This window comes from Scyliorhinus canicula, chromosome 17, assembly GCF_902713615.1.
Source record: "Scyliorhinus canicula chromosome 17, sScyCan1.1, whole genome shotgun sequence".
NCBI lineage: Eukaryota > Metazoa > Chordata > Chondrichthyes > Carcharhiniformes > Scyliorhinidae > Scyliorhinus > Scyliorhinus canicula.
In genome coordinates this window covers 130,546,269-130,563,419 of record NC_052162.1, presented here as the reverse complement: position 1 = coordinate 130,563,419, position 17,151 = coordinate 130,546,269, and the positions used below count along the sequence as shown (strand labels likewise).

Sequence of the window (17,151 nt, the reverse complement as noted above, 5' to 3'; positions counted from 1 at the left end):
AGGCCGATGGGCCGAATACCGCAGAGTTTACATCCGTTTTCACGGCCACGATCACACCTGCTTTCAGTGTTCGTGAAAACAGCCGCAAAGTGCCCGTCCCGGACAACCATGGCACCGATTGACACGGCCGCACCACGGCCGTGCCAAGGGTGGCATGAGCCTGCGATCGGTAGGCACCCGCGCACTATTTGTTCTTCAGCCGCCCCACAGGATCAGTCCGCGGGTCGGCTGAGGGGCATAACGGCCCGCACATGCGCGGGTTTGACACGTCTGCGTGATGACGTCATCCGCGCATGCGTGGGTTGGAGCCGTCCATCCCGCGCATGCGCGGCTGACATCATCGTGCGCGTCGCCCCCGTGATTCCCCCGGCCCCGATACTAGCCCCGCCCGGGGGGGAGAATCGGGTCCCGGGACGGAGCTTCGAGGCTGGCGTGAAACACGGCCAGTTTCACGCCAGCCTTCACGGCACGCCGGATTTGCGGAGAATCGCGCCCTTGGTTCCTCAATGAATTGGTTCAGAAAACCATCACATGCACACTCCAGGAATTCCTCCTCTATCGTACTGTTACTGCTATGATTTGTCCAATGTATATGCAGATTAAAATCACCCACAAGTACAGGTGTCCCTTTATCGCATGCATCTCGAATTTCCTGTTTAATGCCATTCCCAATATCAATATTATAGTTTGGGGGTCTATATAATAATAATAATAATTGCTTATTGTCACAAGTAGGCTTCAATGAAGGTACTGTGAAAAGCCCCTAGTCGCCACATTCCGGCGCCTGTTCGGGAAGATCTGGTACAGGAACCCTCGCTATACAACCCCCACTACAAATTTTTGCTGGTGGTGTTTCTCAGCTCTACCATTCTTTCCTCAGAATTACGTTAAATTTGTCTTTAACCAGTAATGCAACTCCACTGCCTTTTCGTTTTTTGTCTGTCCTTCCTGAATAACCCTGGATGTCCAATTCCCATCCCTGGTCACCCTGCAGCCATGTCTCCGCTCCACTTTCCGGCCCGGACACCATAACCCTTAATCCCTTTATTCTTCAAAAAACTATCTATCTTTACCTTAAAAACATTTAATGAAGGAGCCTCAACTGCTTCACTGGACAAGGAATTCCATAGACTCACAACCCTTTGGGTGAAGAAGTTCCTCCTAAACTCAGTCCTAAATCCACTTCCCCTTATTTTGAGGCTATGTCCCCTAGTTCTGCTTTCACCCACCAGTGGAAACAACCTGCCCGCATCTATCCAATCTATTCCCTTCTTAATTTTATACGTTTCTATAAGATCCCCCCCTCATCCTTCTAAATTCCAACGAGTACAGTCCCAGTCTACTCAACCTCTCCTCATAATCCAAACCCTTCAGCTCTGGGATTAACCTAGTGAATCTCCTCTGCACACCCTCCAGTGCCAGTACGTCCTTTCTCAGGTAGGGAGACCAAAACTGAACACAATACTCCAGGTATCTTGGATGGGGCATCAAATGAAGCTTTGTGGGTAGAATTTAGGAATAAAAAAGGGACAGCTACATTGCTAGTTGTTTATTATCGACACCCAGATAAGCAGCGGGGAATTGAGGAGCAAATATGTGCACAATTTGTGGAGGAGCTTAAAAATAATGAGCCTAATTATGTGAGGTAATTTCAACTTCCCCCAAATTAATTGGGATGGCCATCATTTTAAGGGCTTAGATGGAGTAGTTCTTAAAATGTATGGAGGAGAACATTTTAGCTCAATATGTAGAGGATTCAACAAGGGGTGGTGCAGTGCTGGACCTATTCTAGGGAATGAAGCGGATAGGTAGTTGATGTGTTGGTGGGGGAGCATTTTAGTGATAGTGGCCACAACACGGTTCAATTTAAATCTGTTATGGACAAAGAAATAGACAAGTTGCAAAAAAAGGTTTTGGATCAGGAGAGAGTAGATTTTAACAAAATAAGGCAGGATCTGGCCAAGGTAGACTGGAAAGAGTTACTTGTGGGGAAACCTACAGAAGAGCAGTGGAAGGGGGGGGGGGTTTCAAAGATGAAATGGGGAGGGTATAGGCCCAATATGTGCCCTTTAGGGTAACAGGAAGGCGTAACAAACCCAGAGAACCATGGTGACCAGACATTCAGGATACGATGAGAAGGAAAAGAGAGTCTTTTAACAAGTATAAGGGGAGCAAGTCTGCATTGGCATTAGTGGACTACAGAAAGTGCAGGATGGAGCTTAAGAAATCAATTAGGAGAGCAAAGAGAGGGTATGAGAAAGCTCTCTCTGGTAAAAGTAGGGAAAATCCCAAGATATTCTATAAGTATATCAATGGGAAGAGTAAGGCCCATTAAGGAACATGGGGGAAATCTGGGGTGGAGCCAGAGCTCACTGGTAGGTGTTGAACGAATATTTCACATCTGACTTCAACATCACTTCTCTTGACCGTCCCAACGGACTCCGAAATCTCACACTGGGGGGCGCGATCTACCGGCCACGCTGCGCACGAAATGCCCGCTGTGCAACGTGGTCGGTGAATGACGGGAGACCCCGGGGTCATCACATGGGTCCTTGGATCAAATTCTTGTGCCGGGGGATTTCTGTACCAGCCAGAAGGAATAACATTTGGGGACTCTCAAATTTCCACCAATTCCCCTTCTCTCTGTTGGATAATGGAGGTGCCACTTTGTGCCACGTGCAAGTCAGTAAGAATTGACAGCAAGGATTAATCAGCACTTTCTAATCAGAAATGTTAACACGCTGAATTGTAGAGTTCGTACCAAAGATCAATTTAGGCTTGAAGTAAAAGTTTAGAATCTTGTTCTGAACCAATTTCTGATGAGAGTTCCTCAATTACAGGGAAGGATCACAGACAGCGGTTCTTAAAGAGACACTGCAGCCCCGAGAACTGCAATCTGTTCTAGATCCAGGATATTAAATTCTGGCCCAGGTACAGGGTGGATTGGCATCAGCAAAAACAAACCCCAACTGTCAGAATGGACATGATTCAATCCTGGACGTGCTTAACAGCAGCAATAGCAAATCCCCGCGGTCACTTGTGACTTTCCTTGTGTCTCAGCAGAATGGACGAGCGAGTGAATCCCTTATCACACACGGAGCAGGTGAACAGCTTCTCCCCAGTGTGAATGCGCTGGTGTACAATAAGGTTGCCTGAAAGCTTGAATCTCTTTCCACAGTAAGTGCAGCTGAACGGCTTCTCCTCAGTGTGAATGCGCTCGTGTAACATGAGGCTGGCTGCCTGAGTGAATCCCTTCCCACACACCGAGCAGATGAACGGCCTCTCCCTGGTGTGAACTCGGTGGTGGGTCAGGAGGTTGGCTGACTGATTAAATCCCTTTCCACAAATGGAGCAAGTGAACGGTTTCTCCTTGGTGTGAACATGCTGGTGTCTCAAAAGATGGGATGAATGAATGAATCCCTTCCCACACTCAGAGCAGCTGAACGGTTTCTCCCCAGTGTGACTACGTAGATGGTATTCCAGCCGGGATGGATAATTGAATCCCTTCCCACAGACCTCACATTTCCACGGTTTCTCCGTGGTATTGGTGTCCTTGTATCTCTCCAGGTTGAAGCCTCATCCACACAAGGAACACATGTAACAGTTTCTCTCCGTTGGTGAATGGTGCAATATTTTTTCAGGCTGTGTAACTGGTGACAGCTCTTCCCACAATCAGTTCACTCTCACTCGGTGTGTGTGTCTCGGTGCTTTTCCAGTCACATTGATGTTTGAAATCTTTCCCCATAGACAGAACAAACATCCATCCTTCCAATCAAAGAGGATAATATTCAGGTCCTGATTAAATGAGTGACTCGCGCAGACCTTGATCTGACGTTTGGTCTGAGTTTTCTGTCTGTAACTCCTTTCTTCCAATATCCTGTAAAAGGAGTTTACAAAAGTCATCACTGTCAGTCCAGGATAGAAATTCTGAACAGACAATTCTAGTTTCTCTGGAACATTTTTCCCTCTCTTGTTCCCCCAAAGCTGTAAATCCCCATCCCACACACTCTCCCTCCTCCCTGGGCTGAAATCCAAATAAAGTAAGCGTAGATTATTTTTTCCTTATCTTTTTAACAAATTTTCACTGGAGATAACAATAGCTTACCTCCCATATTCTACCTTCTGTAAACTTGAAGTCATTCCAAAGTCTGCAGTCTGTGTTTTAACTTGCAGAAAGTCCTGTTCCCCTATCACCCCATTCTCCCTGATATACATTGGCTCTCAATCAAGCAATGTATTGTAATTCTCATCCTTGTTTCCAAATCTCTTGATGGCCTCGTCCCTCAACCTCTGTAAACTCTACGAGCCCAACACCCTCAGAGATATCTGCGCTGCTCTGATTCTGGCCACATGGACGTTTCCTATTATAATTGTTCCATCACTCTGAGAGTGCGTTTTCAGTTCCCTCAGCCCGCAAGCACTGAATTTCCCTCCCTACACACTGCCGTCTCTACCTCGCGTTCCTCCTTTCTGGAGCTCTTTAAAACTCACCTCTTGGTCCAAGTTTTTGGTCACCTGTCCCAATATTTCCTGATATGTCTGGGTGCCACACTTTTGTTTTACAATGTTCCTGTGAAGGGATGAGTTATGATGTTAAAGGTTTATTGTAATAAGTCCACAGAGGCAGAAGTCCCTTCACCAGAATCCCTTTTATTTACAAAACCAACAGCAGTATGACCATGTGCACTCAGCTTGCTGTCTACACTGGGAGTGCAGAGGATCTGACACACCCTGTTATATACAAAGAAGAGGTTCCCTTATTGGCCCACAAAATCAGGGAACTCATTCCAATTGGCCAATCTCAAAGGCCTGGTCTAAGTCATTACAGTTCTATAAACAGAAGTTGCTGTTGGCTGTAACCCTGACCTTCTGTTTTCCAACAACACATTGGTTTCACAACAATCTCCATCTCTGATTTATTGTCCCCTCTGCGGGTTATTAAATCCGAGTTTGCGGCCTCTGCATTAGCACCACCAAAAACCTGTCCTGATCCACCCACGTTGACGCTGCCACCAAGAAAGCACAGGAAACTAAGGAAATTTGGCATGTCCACATTAACTCTTACCAACTTTTACATATGCACCATAGAAAGCATCCTATCTAGCTGCACCACAGCCTGGTATGGCAACTGCCCGGCCCAAGACTGTAAGAAACTACAGAGTCATGAACACAGCCCAGTCCATCACACAAACCTGCCTCTCATCCATTGCCTCCATCTACACCGCCCGCTGCCTGGGGAAAGCGGGCAGCATAATCAAAGACCCCTCCCACCCGGCTTACTCACTCTTCCAACTTCTTCCATTGGGCAGGAGATACAAATGTCTGAGAACACGCACAAACAGATTCAAAAATAGCTTCTTCCCTGCTGTTACCAGACTCCTAAGTGACCCTCTTATGGACTGACCTGATTAATACCACGCCCCTTTACGCTTCACCCGATGCTGATGTCTATGTATTTACAGTATGTACCTTGTGTTTCCCCGGGGAAGCACGGTAGCACAGTGGTTAGCATAGTTGCTTCACAGCTCCAGAGACCCCGGCTGGGTCACTGTCTATGCGGAGTCTGAACGTTCTCCCCGTGTCAGCGTGGGTTTCCTCCGGGTGCTCTGGTTTCCTCCCACATTCCAGAGATATGCGGGTTAGGTGGATTGGCCATGAGAAATTGCCCTTAGTGTCCAAAAAATGTTAAGTGGGGGTTACTGGAATATGGTAGATACGTGGGCTTCAGTAGGGTGCTCTTTATAAGGGCCGGTGCAGACTTGATGGGCCGAATGGCCTCCTGCTGCATTGTAAATTCTATTCTATGATTCCATTATATATTTTCTTTTTATTTTCATGTACTAAATCATCTGTTTGAGCTGCTCGATACTTTTCACTGCCCCTCCCCACAGGTGACAATCAACAAATCCAATCCATACAAGAGGAAGCCCAGTTGTCTCAGCGGCTGTTCCTGAATCGGCTGTGACCTCACAATGCCCTGGTGATTGACGGCAACTGAAGACCAATGGAAAGAAGAGGCGGAGCTGGATGACCGAACTGGAGTGACTGGTCCTCCGCCCAATCCGTGTGAATGACGGGCGGGACTCTTGAGCCCAGATCGCCCTCATTGGCTACGCATACGTCAGGCCGCTACGCATGTCAGGCCTTTCACCAGAAAGATGGCGGCCGCTCGCCGAGTTCATTTGACCAAACCTGACCAGGTGCATCTGGTTCAACATTTGGGGGGGGGGGGGGGGGAATTATTACTGGCGGCCAAGCTCTGACATCTGGCTATGAAGCCTCTGAACCCATCCCGCAGGCTCGTCTACCGCCCCGCCCCCCCCCCACACCACACACACACACCTGTTTCTCAGCACAGCGAGCTCCGACGAGACATACCTTCTGCACTGAGCATGCTCCAGCTCACTACACTGGTGATTGACGGCTGTCTGGACCAATAGGAAGAGGGGCAGGGCTGGAGGACCGAGCGGGGGCGGCTGGTCCTCCAAGCAATCTGAGTGAATGAGGGGCGGTGTCCGCTGTGATTGAAGCATGCGCAGAGCTGAAGCCGGAAGAAGGCAGGTGGTCTGGTGGGAAGCCCCAGCAGATTCGAAAGTGGCTGTGGAGAGAAACCCAGGAAATCATTCAGGTCAATTCACTGATCAGAAACCCGCAGCGGGTGCAAAAGGGTCGAGTGCTGGAGAGGACAACGAGTTGGTTGGGGGTCTGGAATGCACTGCCTGGAAGGGTGGTGGATGCAGCTTCAATTGAGGCATTCAAGAGGGTATTCGATGATTATCATAGAGTCATAGACTTTATCGTGCAGAAAGAGGCCAATCGGCCCATTGAGTCTGCACTGGCCCTTGGAAAGAGAACCCTACTTAATCCCACACCTCCACCAGTTCCCAGTAACCCCACCTAACCTTTTTTGGACACCAAAATCAATTTTGTTTAGCATAGCCAATCCACCTAACCTGCACAGCTTTGGACTGTGGGAGGAAACCGGAGCACCCGGAGGAAACCCACGCAGACACGGGGAGAACGTGCAGACTCCGCACAGACAGTGACCCAAGCCGGGAATCGAACCTGGGACCCTGGAACTGTGAAGCAATGATGCTAATCACTGTGCGACCATGCCACTCATAAAATTACTTGAATAGAAACAATGTGCAGGGGTACATGGGGAAAAGTCAGATGGATGGCACTAAGTCATGATGCTCATTTGAAGAGCAGACGCAGACACGACAGGCCAAATGGCCGCCTTCTGTGCCTGAACAAGTCTTGTGATTCTGGGAGGTTTCACCAACACCTGGTGCAGGACTCGGGACCTGAATTAGAGCCGTGTTGAAAACAGGAAGAGGGATTGTGATAGGATCTACAACAAAACGGTTCTGAAATTGACCTGGAGGAATCTGATCATTTGGGGGACTGTCACCAATAGGGTCCCCATGACCAGGGGAGAAAATGATTAATTTGTTGATTTTTATTGTCTCTGTGCAGAGGGGCTGGATAACGGAACCCACCCAGAGTAGAAAGAGTGAAAAAACTGGGAAGGGAGGAAAGTAAAATTGCAGATGGGTTTGAATTTCAGCCCAGGGAGTAAGGAGAGGTGTGGTGTGGGATTTACAACTTGGGGGGGGGGGGGGGGGGGGGGGGGTGGAAATCCACAGGAATTAGTACAGTGTGTTTGCAATTTCTGTACTATACTGAGTAATGACTTAAGTAAACTCCTTTTACAGGATAATAGAAGGGGAGGATTTCCTGACAGGAAACTCAAATCGAACACCGTGACATGATCTGACCGAGTCACTCAATCCATGAGGATCTAAATATTAGCAGCCTTTGAATGTAGAAGGAGAAACGTGCAGCTGTCTATCAGTGGGAAACAATTTCAAACATCAGTGGCGGCTGGAAAAGCGCAGAAACACACAAACCCGAGTGAGGGTGTTCCAGTGAATTGACTCTGCAAAGAGCTTTATCCAGTTACAGAGCCTGAAAAAAAATTACACCATTCACAGAGGAGAGAAATTCTGGTCACATGCTCTGCGTGTGGATGAAAGTTCAACAAATCGTCCAGCCTGGAGAGACACAAAGTCGCTGGCACCATGGAGAAACCATGGAAATGTGGGGACTGTGGGAAGGGATTCAGATCCCCGTCTGAGCTGGAGGTTCACCGCCGCAGTCACACCGGGGAGAGGCCGTTCGCCTGTTCCGAGTGTGGCAAGGGATTCACCGATTCTTGGCACTTGCAGAGACATCAACGTACTCACAAAAGGGAGACACCGTTCACCTGTTCCGAGTGCGGGAAGGGATTCACTCGGTCACAGCACCTGCAGATACACGAACGCACTCATACCGGAGAGAGACCTTTTACCTGCTCTGTGTGTGGGAAAGGATTCACTCAGTCAATTAACCTGCTGTCACACCAGCGAGTTCACACCGGGGATAGACCATTCACTTGTTCTGTGTGTGGGAAGGGATTCAGTAGGTTCGGTAACCTGCTGACACACCGGCGAATTCACACTGAGGTGATGTTCAGCTGCTCTCTGTGTGGGAAGGGATTCACTCAGCCATCTAACCTGCTGAAACACCAGCAGGCTCACAAATGACTAAGGGTTAGAATCTGCTGTTATTGATGCTGTTATGCACACCCAGGACTGAATGTGTGGTTTAATCTTGAATAATCTTGTGTTAAAAATCTGTCCTAGCCACGTTCTTCCATGGCTCAGAGCTCCGAGACGTGAAACTGAAGCTCCTTTACAACTGTGTTTAGAGTCAGGAAGAACCATGGTGAATGCTGGAAATGTGCTGTCAGATCAGAGATTGGTGTAAAACTGGGATTTGGTCCTGACTGAGAGTGAAACTGAGAGACACACAGTTTCCAGTCTGGAAATAACTGGAGATAATTTTTGTACCAGGACTTAGAATGTTTGTGTGACATTCCTGAGTCTTACCAATGCAAAATAATAACAACAACTTGCAATTATATCGAACCTATAACATCGTAAACAGTCTCAAAATGATTACAGATATCTAAAGCTAGGTCGAAGAAGTACATTTTTAGAATGATCTTAAAGGAGGAGAGAATTTCACAGATCGAGACCCTGGCAGTTGAAATTGCGGCACACAGTGGGGGATTGATGTGGGTGAAGGGTGAGGCTCAGAGCTGGAGGAGTAAAGGGAGCTTGGAAGGTCGTAGGGCTTGAAGGGGTTCCAGAGCCTATCTGTCATGGAGAAATTGGGATCCTCCATTGGGCTCGAAGTATGGCTCTGAAAATGGGTGGCACGGCGACGGAGTAGCTAGCACTGCTGCCTCATGGCGCCGAGGACCCATGTTCGATCCCGGCCCTGGGTCACTGTCCGTGTGGAGTTTGCACATTCTCCCCGTGTCTGCATGGGTCTCACCCCCACAATCCAAAGATGTGCAGTGTAGGTGGATTTGCCACGCTAAATTGCCCCTTAATTAAAAAAAAGTTATAGATGTTTTCTTAAAGATTATGAATGAATGTGATAGGGATGACATCATCAAGTCTTCACTGTCAGTAAAGGATAAGAAAATCAGAACGGACAATTCTGGTTAGTATGTTTCTCCCATTCGAACAATAAATGTCTTTCCCCTCGCACACTTCTACCTCCCTATAGATTGTTACTCTAATTCACTGTTGATTCACAGCGGCAGGGACCCGGGTTCAATTCCCGGCTTGGGACACTGTCTATGTGGAGTCTGCACGTTCTCCCTGTGTCTGCGTGGGTTTCCTCCGGGTGCTCCGGTTTCCTTCCACAAGTCCCGAAAGACGTACTATTAAGTGAATTGAACATTCTGAATTCTCCCTCTGTGACCCGGACAGGGGACGGAATGTGGTGACTAGGGGATTTTCACAGTGACTTCATTGCAGTGTTAATGTAAGCCTATTGTGACAATAATAAAGATTATTATTAGAATGGTCCACTTATGCTCCTATATCGTATCGTGTCCTTTTTCCTCAATTCTGTTCACCTGAAGGTACTAACTCTCGGTTTCAGTTTCGTATTTGTAATAACACCATGAGGCCCACGGGGAAACCCTGATTGACCTTCCCTTGGGACTCGTGGAGTATGAGCTTCCGCTCTACTCGGGCTCATAACTTGGTATAAAGGCCGACCCTGACAAGGACCAGCATGTTGGTTGTCCCAACGGACTGTACTCTGTAAATATATTCGCTGCCTTGGCAGACATTTTGTGACCGTAAATAAATCAACGTTCACGTTACCGCTCGGCTTCTTGGGTCTTAATTATATTCATCTCTTGTCCTCCCGAGTTCGTCACCCAATTCTTTAAATCTTTATTAAAGCAAGATACTGCAAATGCTGGAAACCTAAAATAAAAACAGGAAATGCTGGATGAACTCGGCAGGTGTGGTAGAATCTGTGGAGAGAGAGTTATCATTTAGAGTCCATTTGACCATTCTCCACAGATGCTACCAGAGCTGCTGCGTTTATCCAGCATTTCCTGTTTTTAATTTTACATTAAATATTTATGCCTGAAGATGAACTGTTTTGCTAAGGGGGCATGACAACCAAATCCAGTGACTCTCCACGTGTAATTTGTGTCCACTTTTCATTTAAAGTCCCAGGCGTTTAGAGATTGGGCTCTGATTAAGTAATGGCGGCCACAGCTCCCGTACTGGGGAAACCGCTCTATCCACCACATGAAAATGAAAATGAAAATGAAATGAAAATTGCTTATTGTCACGTGTAGGCTTCAATGAAGTTACAGTGAAAAGCCCCTAGTCGCCACATTCCGGCGCCTGTCCGGGGAGGCTGGTACGGGAAGTATGTATGATAGTTAAGAGTTCAATAAAATCGAGTTGCATTTCTTCAAGTGTTGGAAGCCTGTCTCTCTCACTACTGCACTACAGCCCAAGACTGCCCATGTCCAAAGGAAGGGTGGACGCTGTGCATGTGCGGAAGATATTCAAACCACTGCTGGTATAATCAATGTCTTGCAACACCAGGTTAAAGTCCAACAGGTTTGTTTCAAATCACTAACTTTCGGAGCGCTGCTCCTTCACCTGAGGAAGGAGCTGTGCTCCGAAAGCTAGTGATTTGAAACAAACCTGTTGGACTTTAACCTGGTGGTGTAAGACTTCTTACTGTGCCCAACGTAGTCCAACGCTGGCATCTCCACATCATGATATGATCAAAGGGAGGAGTTGGAGGACCCAAGATTCTGGTCCTCCAGCCAATCAGAGCACGGGTTTGTGCGAATGAAGATTGAGCTTCACGCCAACTAAAACCTCCTCTTATCTCCAACATCTGCGAGTAAAATACTTTTTGTCATCCTGTGCTTCAATTGGTAACTTGCAGCAACTGAAGGGAAACCATGATGTGGAGATGCTTGAGCACAGTAAGAAGTCTTACAACACCAGGTTTAAATTATCTGAGGAAGGAGCAGAGCTCTGAAAGCTAGTGATTCAAAACCAACCTGTTGGACTTTAACCAGGTGTTGTAAGACTTCTTACTGAGGGAAAGGAAGTGAATCCAGGGAGGATGCAGACTCTGGAAAGGTTGGCCCAGGTCTCCCTTAAAGACATTGACAGCATGTTGCAAGTTGTAATATTCTAAATTTATATTGCAAGGTTAATAGATTTTCATTTCTTCCTTGGGATGATGTTGCAAAGATCTAGTTTCATAATTCATATATGTTGCTAAGGGGGCATGACAACCAAATCCAGTGACATTTGTTTTACAAATATGAATTAGTTTAGGATTTTCTTTACATGTAAGATCAATGGAAAACCTGGGTTGAGAATCTGACAAAAACACCCTCAAAAGTCCATGTTGACTTAAGTCAAAACTTGATGGGTAAGGACTGTAAAATGGCAGCTTGGGCTCTTTTAGCTGGAGATCTGGAGGCAGTGGGTCTGACAATTATTGTCCTGTCTTTGTTAGAGCGGTGAATTCTTCATGCAGACCTCAAAAATGGTTTGGTTCTGAACCTGGAAGTTAATTTACATAATGTTGGATATGCAAACTGATCTGTTACCATGGGGATTCAGGCTGGAGCCTTGGTTGGAATTCTGGGTGTTTCTCACAGAACGCAGGCAGGCTGCACTTAGCTTGGAAGCAGTCATCTGTGGGAGCAGGAGCTGTGAACCAGCTGTGGGAGCAGGAGCTGTGAACCAGCTGTGGGAGCAGGAGCTGGGAACCAGCTGTGGGAGCAGGAGCTGTGAACCGGCTGTGGGAGCAGGAGCTGTGAACCAGCTGTGGGAGCAGGAGCTGTGAACCAGCTGTGGGAGCAGGAGCTGTGAACCGGCTGTGGGAGCAGGAGCTGGGAACCAGCTTGTGGGAGCAGGATCATTGTGAACCAGCTGTGGGAGCTGGAGCTGGGAACCAGCTGTGGGAGCTGGAGCTGGGAACCGGCTGTGGGAGCAGGAGCTGGGAACCAGCTGTGGGAGCTGGAGCTGTGAACCAGCTGCGGGAGCTGGAGCTGGGAACCGGCTGTGGGAGCAGGAGCTGTGAACCGGCTGTGGGAGCAGGAACTGCGAACCAGCTGTGGGAGCAGGAGCTGGAAACCAGCTGTGGGAGCAGGAGCTGTGAACCGGCTGTGGGAGCAGGAGCTGGGAACCAGCTGTGGGAGCAGGAGCTGTGAACCAGCTGTGGGAGCAGGAGCTGTGAACCGGCTGTGGGAGCAGGAGCTGTGAACCGGCTGTGGGAGCAGGAGCTGGGAACCAGCTGTGGGAGCAGGAGCTGTGAACCAGCTGTGGGAGCAGGAGCTGGGAACCGGCTGTGGGAGCAGGAGCTGTGAACCGGCTGTGGGAGCAGGAGCTGGGAACCAGCTGTGGGAGCAGGAGCTGGGAACCAGCTGTGGGAGCAGGATCTGTGAACCAACTGTGGGACTAGAAGGTGTAGTAGGAACTAGGAATGTTCTTCATGTTTAAATCCCACAGCAAGGATGCAGCGAAGCCCACACGGACTGAGGAGTTCAGTTTTGACGTGGTCCCAGGAACAGAAGTGAGGAACCTTCAAGATATCATTAGTATCAGGGACATCTTGAGGTGAGGTTAAAAAGTGGAATGACGTTCATAGTCTTTATTGACAATATATTCAGTTCTTAATGCTGGTTTTTAAATTTTAGTTTATTTTACATGTATAGTAAAGCTTATTTTCGTTTAAAAAAATGAAACATCATGGCATAATTCTCTCAGTTAATCACAGGGTGTTCAAATTTCTCTTTAAACGTTAACCGTCCCAACCAGGATCGTAACTTTGCGACTCGCACAATTCCTTCAGTGTGATTATCATCATTGTCAGCCTCCGAATTCTCTGTCTCACTGTGAAGTTCTTGATTTTCTATCACACGATGATATTTTGAATCAGACCAGAAACATGAGTCAATTGTTTCCCCGCCGTCATTCCTCGGGTTTATTCACCGATTCTGTTCCAATCCTGTCCTTTGTTGTGATATCCGGATCTGCTGAACACTTTTTCACCCTCATTCAAAACCTGACAAAGTCTGACTGTGCGTCAGAGGCTGTCATTAAACCATCTTCCATAGTCTCATCATTCAGCCCGAACAAAAGAGCCAAACCTTCCATCAATATCCAACTATCGGTAATCCGGCTCACAGAATACTTGGCTTCTAATTTGACTTTTGTTCGGAAGTGACAGGAAGTGACAATGTCAAGGCCAGAACTGGTTTCCTCGTAACCCACACGTGTCCACATCTCCACTTGGTTCTTCCATTGGTCGTTTGGTTCAGACTCGGAGAACATTGGCGGGTAATCAGACACTGACAAATTCGACTCGCTTTCAGCCATTTCGCATAAAAGCTGCTGGGAACGTAAGCTGCTGTCTGGAATGTTCTTTTCTTTTAGTTTCCATCCTTCATCATAAGGCAAACATTCACTGTTTATTATAATCCTGATAGTCTTACAGTGAAGGAAGAAACTGGAGCCAGTCTTTACTTGGTATAGATTTAATCACAGATTGAAACATTACAGGTATATATCTCCTAACTTCACGCTATGTCAGTAAGTGTCTCTTTATACGCGCTCATGTAACCAACCATTGAATCAATGCTCTCCACCTATATATACTTAACCTCCATTGATACAATTAACACCCACAGTCAGAGCATCTAAAGGGCTCCAATTGGTGTGACTGTGTCTCAGCAGCTTGGACGATTCCATGAATCTGTACCCACACTCGGAATAGGCGAACAGCCTCTCTCCTCAGTATGAACTCGCTGGTGCCTCCGCAGGCTGGATGAATCAGCGAATACCTTCCCACACTCGGAGCAGGTGAAAGGCCTCTCCCCGGTGTGAACCCGTTGGTGTCTCAGCAGGTGGGACGATTCGCTGAATCCTTTCCCACACAGAGAGCAGGTGAACGGTTTCTCCCCGGTGTGAACTCGCCGGTGCTTCCACAGGTTGGATGAATTAGGGAATCCCTTTCCACACTCATTGCAGCTGAACGGCCTCTCTCCAGTGTGAACACGTCGGTGCGTCAGCAGACTGGTTGATCGAGTGAATTCCTTTTTGCACACCGAGCAGTTGAATGGCCTCTCCCCGGTGTGAACTTGCTGGTGTCGCAGCATGTTGGTTATCCGAGTGAATCCCTTCTCACACACAGGGCAGGTGAATGGCCTCTCTCCAGTGTGAACTACGCGATGGTTCTGCAGGGTGGACGACTCGCTGAATCCCTTCCCACACTCGGAGCAGATGAACGGCCTCTCCCCAGTGTGAACTCGCTGGTGCGTCTGCAGGTGGGACGAGTGAGAGAATCCCTTCCCACACTCAGAGCAAGTGAATGGTCGCTCCCCGGTGTGAACTCGCTGATGTGTAAACAGATGGGATGAGTGAGTGAATCCCTTCCCACACACGGAGCAGATGAATGGCCTCTCCCCGGTGTGAGTGCGTCGGTGAGTTTCCAGTGCAGAAGGGGTACGGAATCCCTTCCCACAGTCCTCACATTTCCACGGTTTCTCCATGATGCGGGTGTCCTTGTATCTCCCCAGTTTGGAAGTTGAAAACCCGTCCACACATACAAAACGTGTATAGTCTCTCTTGACTGTGAATGGTGCAATATATTTTCTGGCTGTGCACTTTGTTACAACAATTGTTGCACTGGAACGCTCTCACTCGCATGTGTGTGTGTCTCAGAGCTTTTTCAGCCGCATTGATGCTTAAAACTTATTGAACAGACAAACATTTCTCTTTCCAGAATCAAAGGCTGATGATATTCAGGACCCAATGGTTCGAGTGACTCTCCCAGATCTTGACGTGCTATTTGGCTTGAGATTCCTGTATGGAAATCCTCCCCTTCTAGTATTCTGTGAAAACAGTTTACAAAGTCATCATTGTCAGGACAGGATATACATTCAGAACAAACAATTCCATTTTCTCTGGCATATCTTTGCTCTCTCATTCCCCAAAAGCTGTAAATCGCCGTTGCACATATGATTCCTCTATTCTCACTCTGCTTTACCTAATCTGCATCCTCCCAAGTTGCAAAAGGTGCTGCTTCGCACTGATCAACAAATCCATGCTCACTGCTTCCTGCCATGGCACAACGGCATGTGTCAATTCACTAACTATGTAGGCGGCACAGGGCCCAGTGGTTAGCATTGCTGCCTACGGCGCTGAGGACCCGGGTTTGAATCCCGGCCCTGGGTCACTGTCCGTGGGGAGTTTGCACATTCTGTGAAGTTTGCACGTTCTCCCCGTGTTTGCGTGGGTTTCGCTTCCACAACCCAAAGATGTGCAGGTTAGGTGGACTGGCCAGGCTAAATTGCCCCTTAATTGGAAAAGAAAATAATTGGGTACTCTAAACCTATTTTTTAAAAATTACTTACTATGTGGCTAATGGAAGTGGAGATGATGAATAATTTCAAAGTATATATGCTTAGTGGATCAAAACTCTGCAAATTATACAGCACTGCATTACTTGATGAGAGGTACATTAGGACTATGAGGAAGTGCTTTATTTAGGCAGTGAGTGGTCATGTCCTGGACCTTTCTGCCTATGAGGATTGAGGAAGCAGAGATAATAATGATTTCAAAATGAAACTGAATGGACATTTGAAAGAAATAAAGTTACGGGGAAATGGGGGAATAACTGACTTGATTGCTCTACAAAGAGATGGTGTGGACTCAAGTTGGTGAATGGACTCCTGTACTGTAATGACTGGAAACATGTAATGTACTGCAGTACTTAGACTAGAAATCATAATAAATGAACATTATCACTGAAACAGAAATAATGTATACAATAGGCAAGATATATAATCAGACACATTTATGTTGTTACAATCTCGGAATCAACAAATTCTCAGACAATCTCACAGGAACAAAATGTTTCACATTTTAAAAACGTTTACAGTAACAATCAAATTAAAAACATAAATGAATCACATATTAACGCAGTATTTGAATAGACAGGATAAATTTGTCTTTACATATCTCGCACAATAGAGCAGCACGGTGGCGCAGTGGTTAGCACTGCTGCCCCCAGACGCCGAGGACCTGGGTTCGATCCTGGCTCAGGGTCACTGTCCGTGTGGAGTTTGCACATTCTCCCCATGTCTGCGTGGGTCTCACCCCCACAACGCAAAGATGTGCAGAGTACGCCATGCCAATTGCCCTTAATTGGGGGAAAAAATAATTGGGTAGTCTAAAATTATTTTTTTCCAAATATCTCAGACAATAAAAACAGGTTCTACAAAATCTTTAATTCCAGTTCCAGAGTCCCACAACTTTCTGTAGTTCCCAGGGGGAGAAAGAAAGTGTTTTACTCACAGATGTTGGACAGAGGAGGAAGTTTCAGTCTGTGTGTGAAACTATAAACAGATGCTATGCTGTTTAAAGTCAGACTGCAGGACTGGGAGGAAAATGATGGGAAGACATTTTGCAAAGTCCCCTCCCCCACTCCCTCAGCTGGCAGCCTAGCGCGCAGGCGCAGAGAGCGCTGCTGAACCGAGGTGTCCGGAGCAGGCGCAGTGCGGCTGTCGCTCCCGATCTCTTTTCGGACCAGCCAGCCGCCGTAGAGAGAGGGGGAGGGGGAGTTCACCGAGCGGCTTCTCACTCTTGCCGGAGCCGGCAGTCGGTTACCTGGAAACGTTGTCTCGAGGAGGGGGCGAGGAACAATGGCGGGGGCGGGGTTCCCGTGTACGCGCGCCGGGCCTGCGCACTG

The 17,151-nt window shown here is 47.6% G+C and overlaps 1 protein-coding gene and 1 long non-coding RNA gene across 3 annotated transcripts; both read right to left on the bottom strand.

Moving 5' to 3' along the window:
• Positions 1–1,534: 1,534 nt before the first annotated feature.
• On the bottom strand, positions 1,535–6,411 carry LOC119951331. The gene is made up of 2 exons (XR_005457591.1): positions 6,343–6,411; positions 1,535–3,877 (listed from the first exon to the last, which is right to left on the bottom strand). It is a non-coding gene; the product is annotated as an uncharacterized LOC119951331 (long non-coding RNA).
• Positions 6,412–13,079: 6,668 nt separating this feature from the next.
• LOC119951316 (zinc finger protein 239-like) lies at positions 13,080–17,144 on the bottom strand. Of its 2 annotated transcripts, none has more exons than XM_038774416.1 (2): positions 17,070–17,144; positions 13,080–15,292 (listed from the first exon to the last, which is right to left on the bottom strand). In XM_038774416.1, the coding sequence occupies exon 2, from the start codon at positions 14,948–14,950 to the stop codon at positions 14,129–14,131; it is 822 nt and encodes a 273-aa protein (XP_038630344.1). In that variant the 5' UTR covers positions 14,951–15,292; positions 17,070–17,144; the 3' UTR covers positions 13,080–14,128. The 2 variants fall into 2 exon arrangements, with proteins under 2 accessions (XP_038630344.1, XP_038630343.1); XM_038774415.1 differs by lacking the exon at positions 17,070–17,144 and adding an exon at positions 16,758–17,056.
• Positions 17,145–17,151: the final 7 nt, after the last annotated feature.

What these genes read in the sequence shown, in the direction of transcription:
- LOC119951316 (XM_038774416.1), bottom strand. Translation starts at nt 14,950, where the DNA reads ATGGAGAAACCGTGGAAATGTGAGGACTGTGGGAAGGGATTCCGTACC.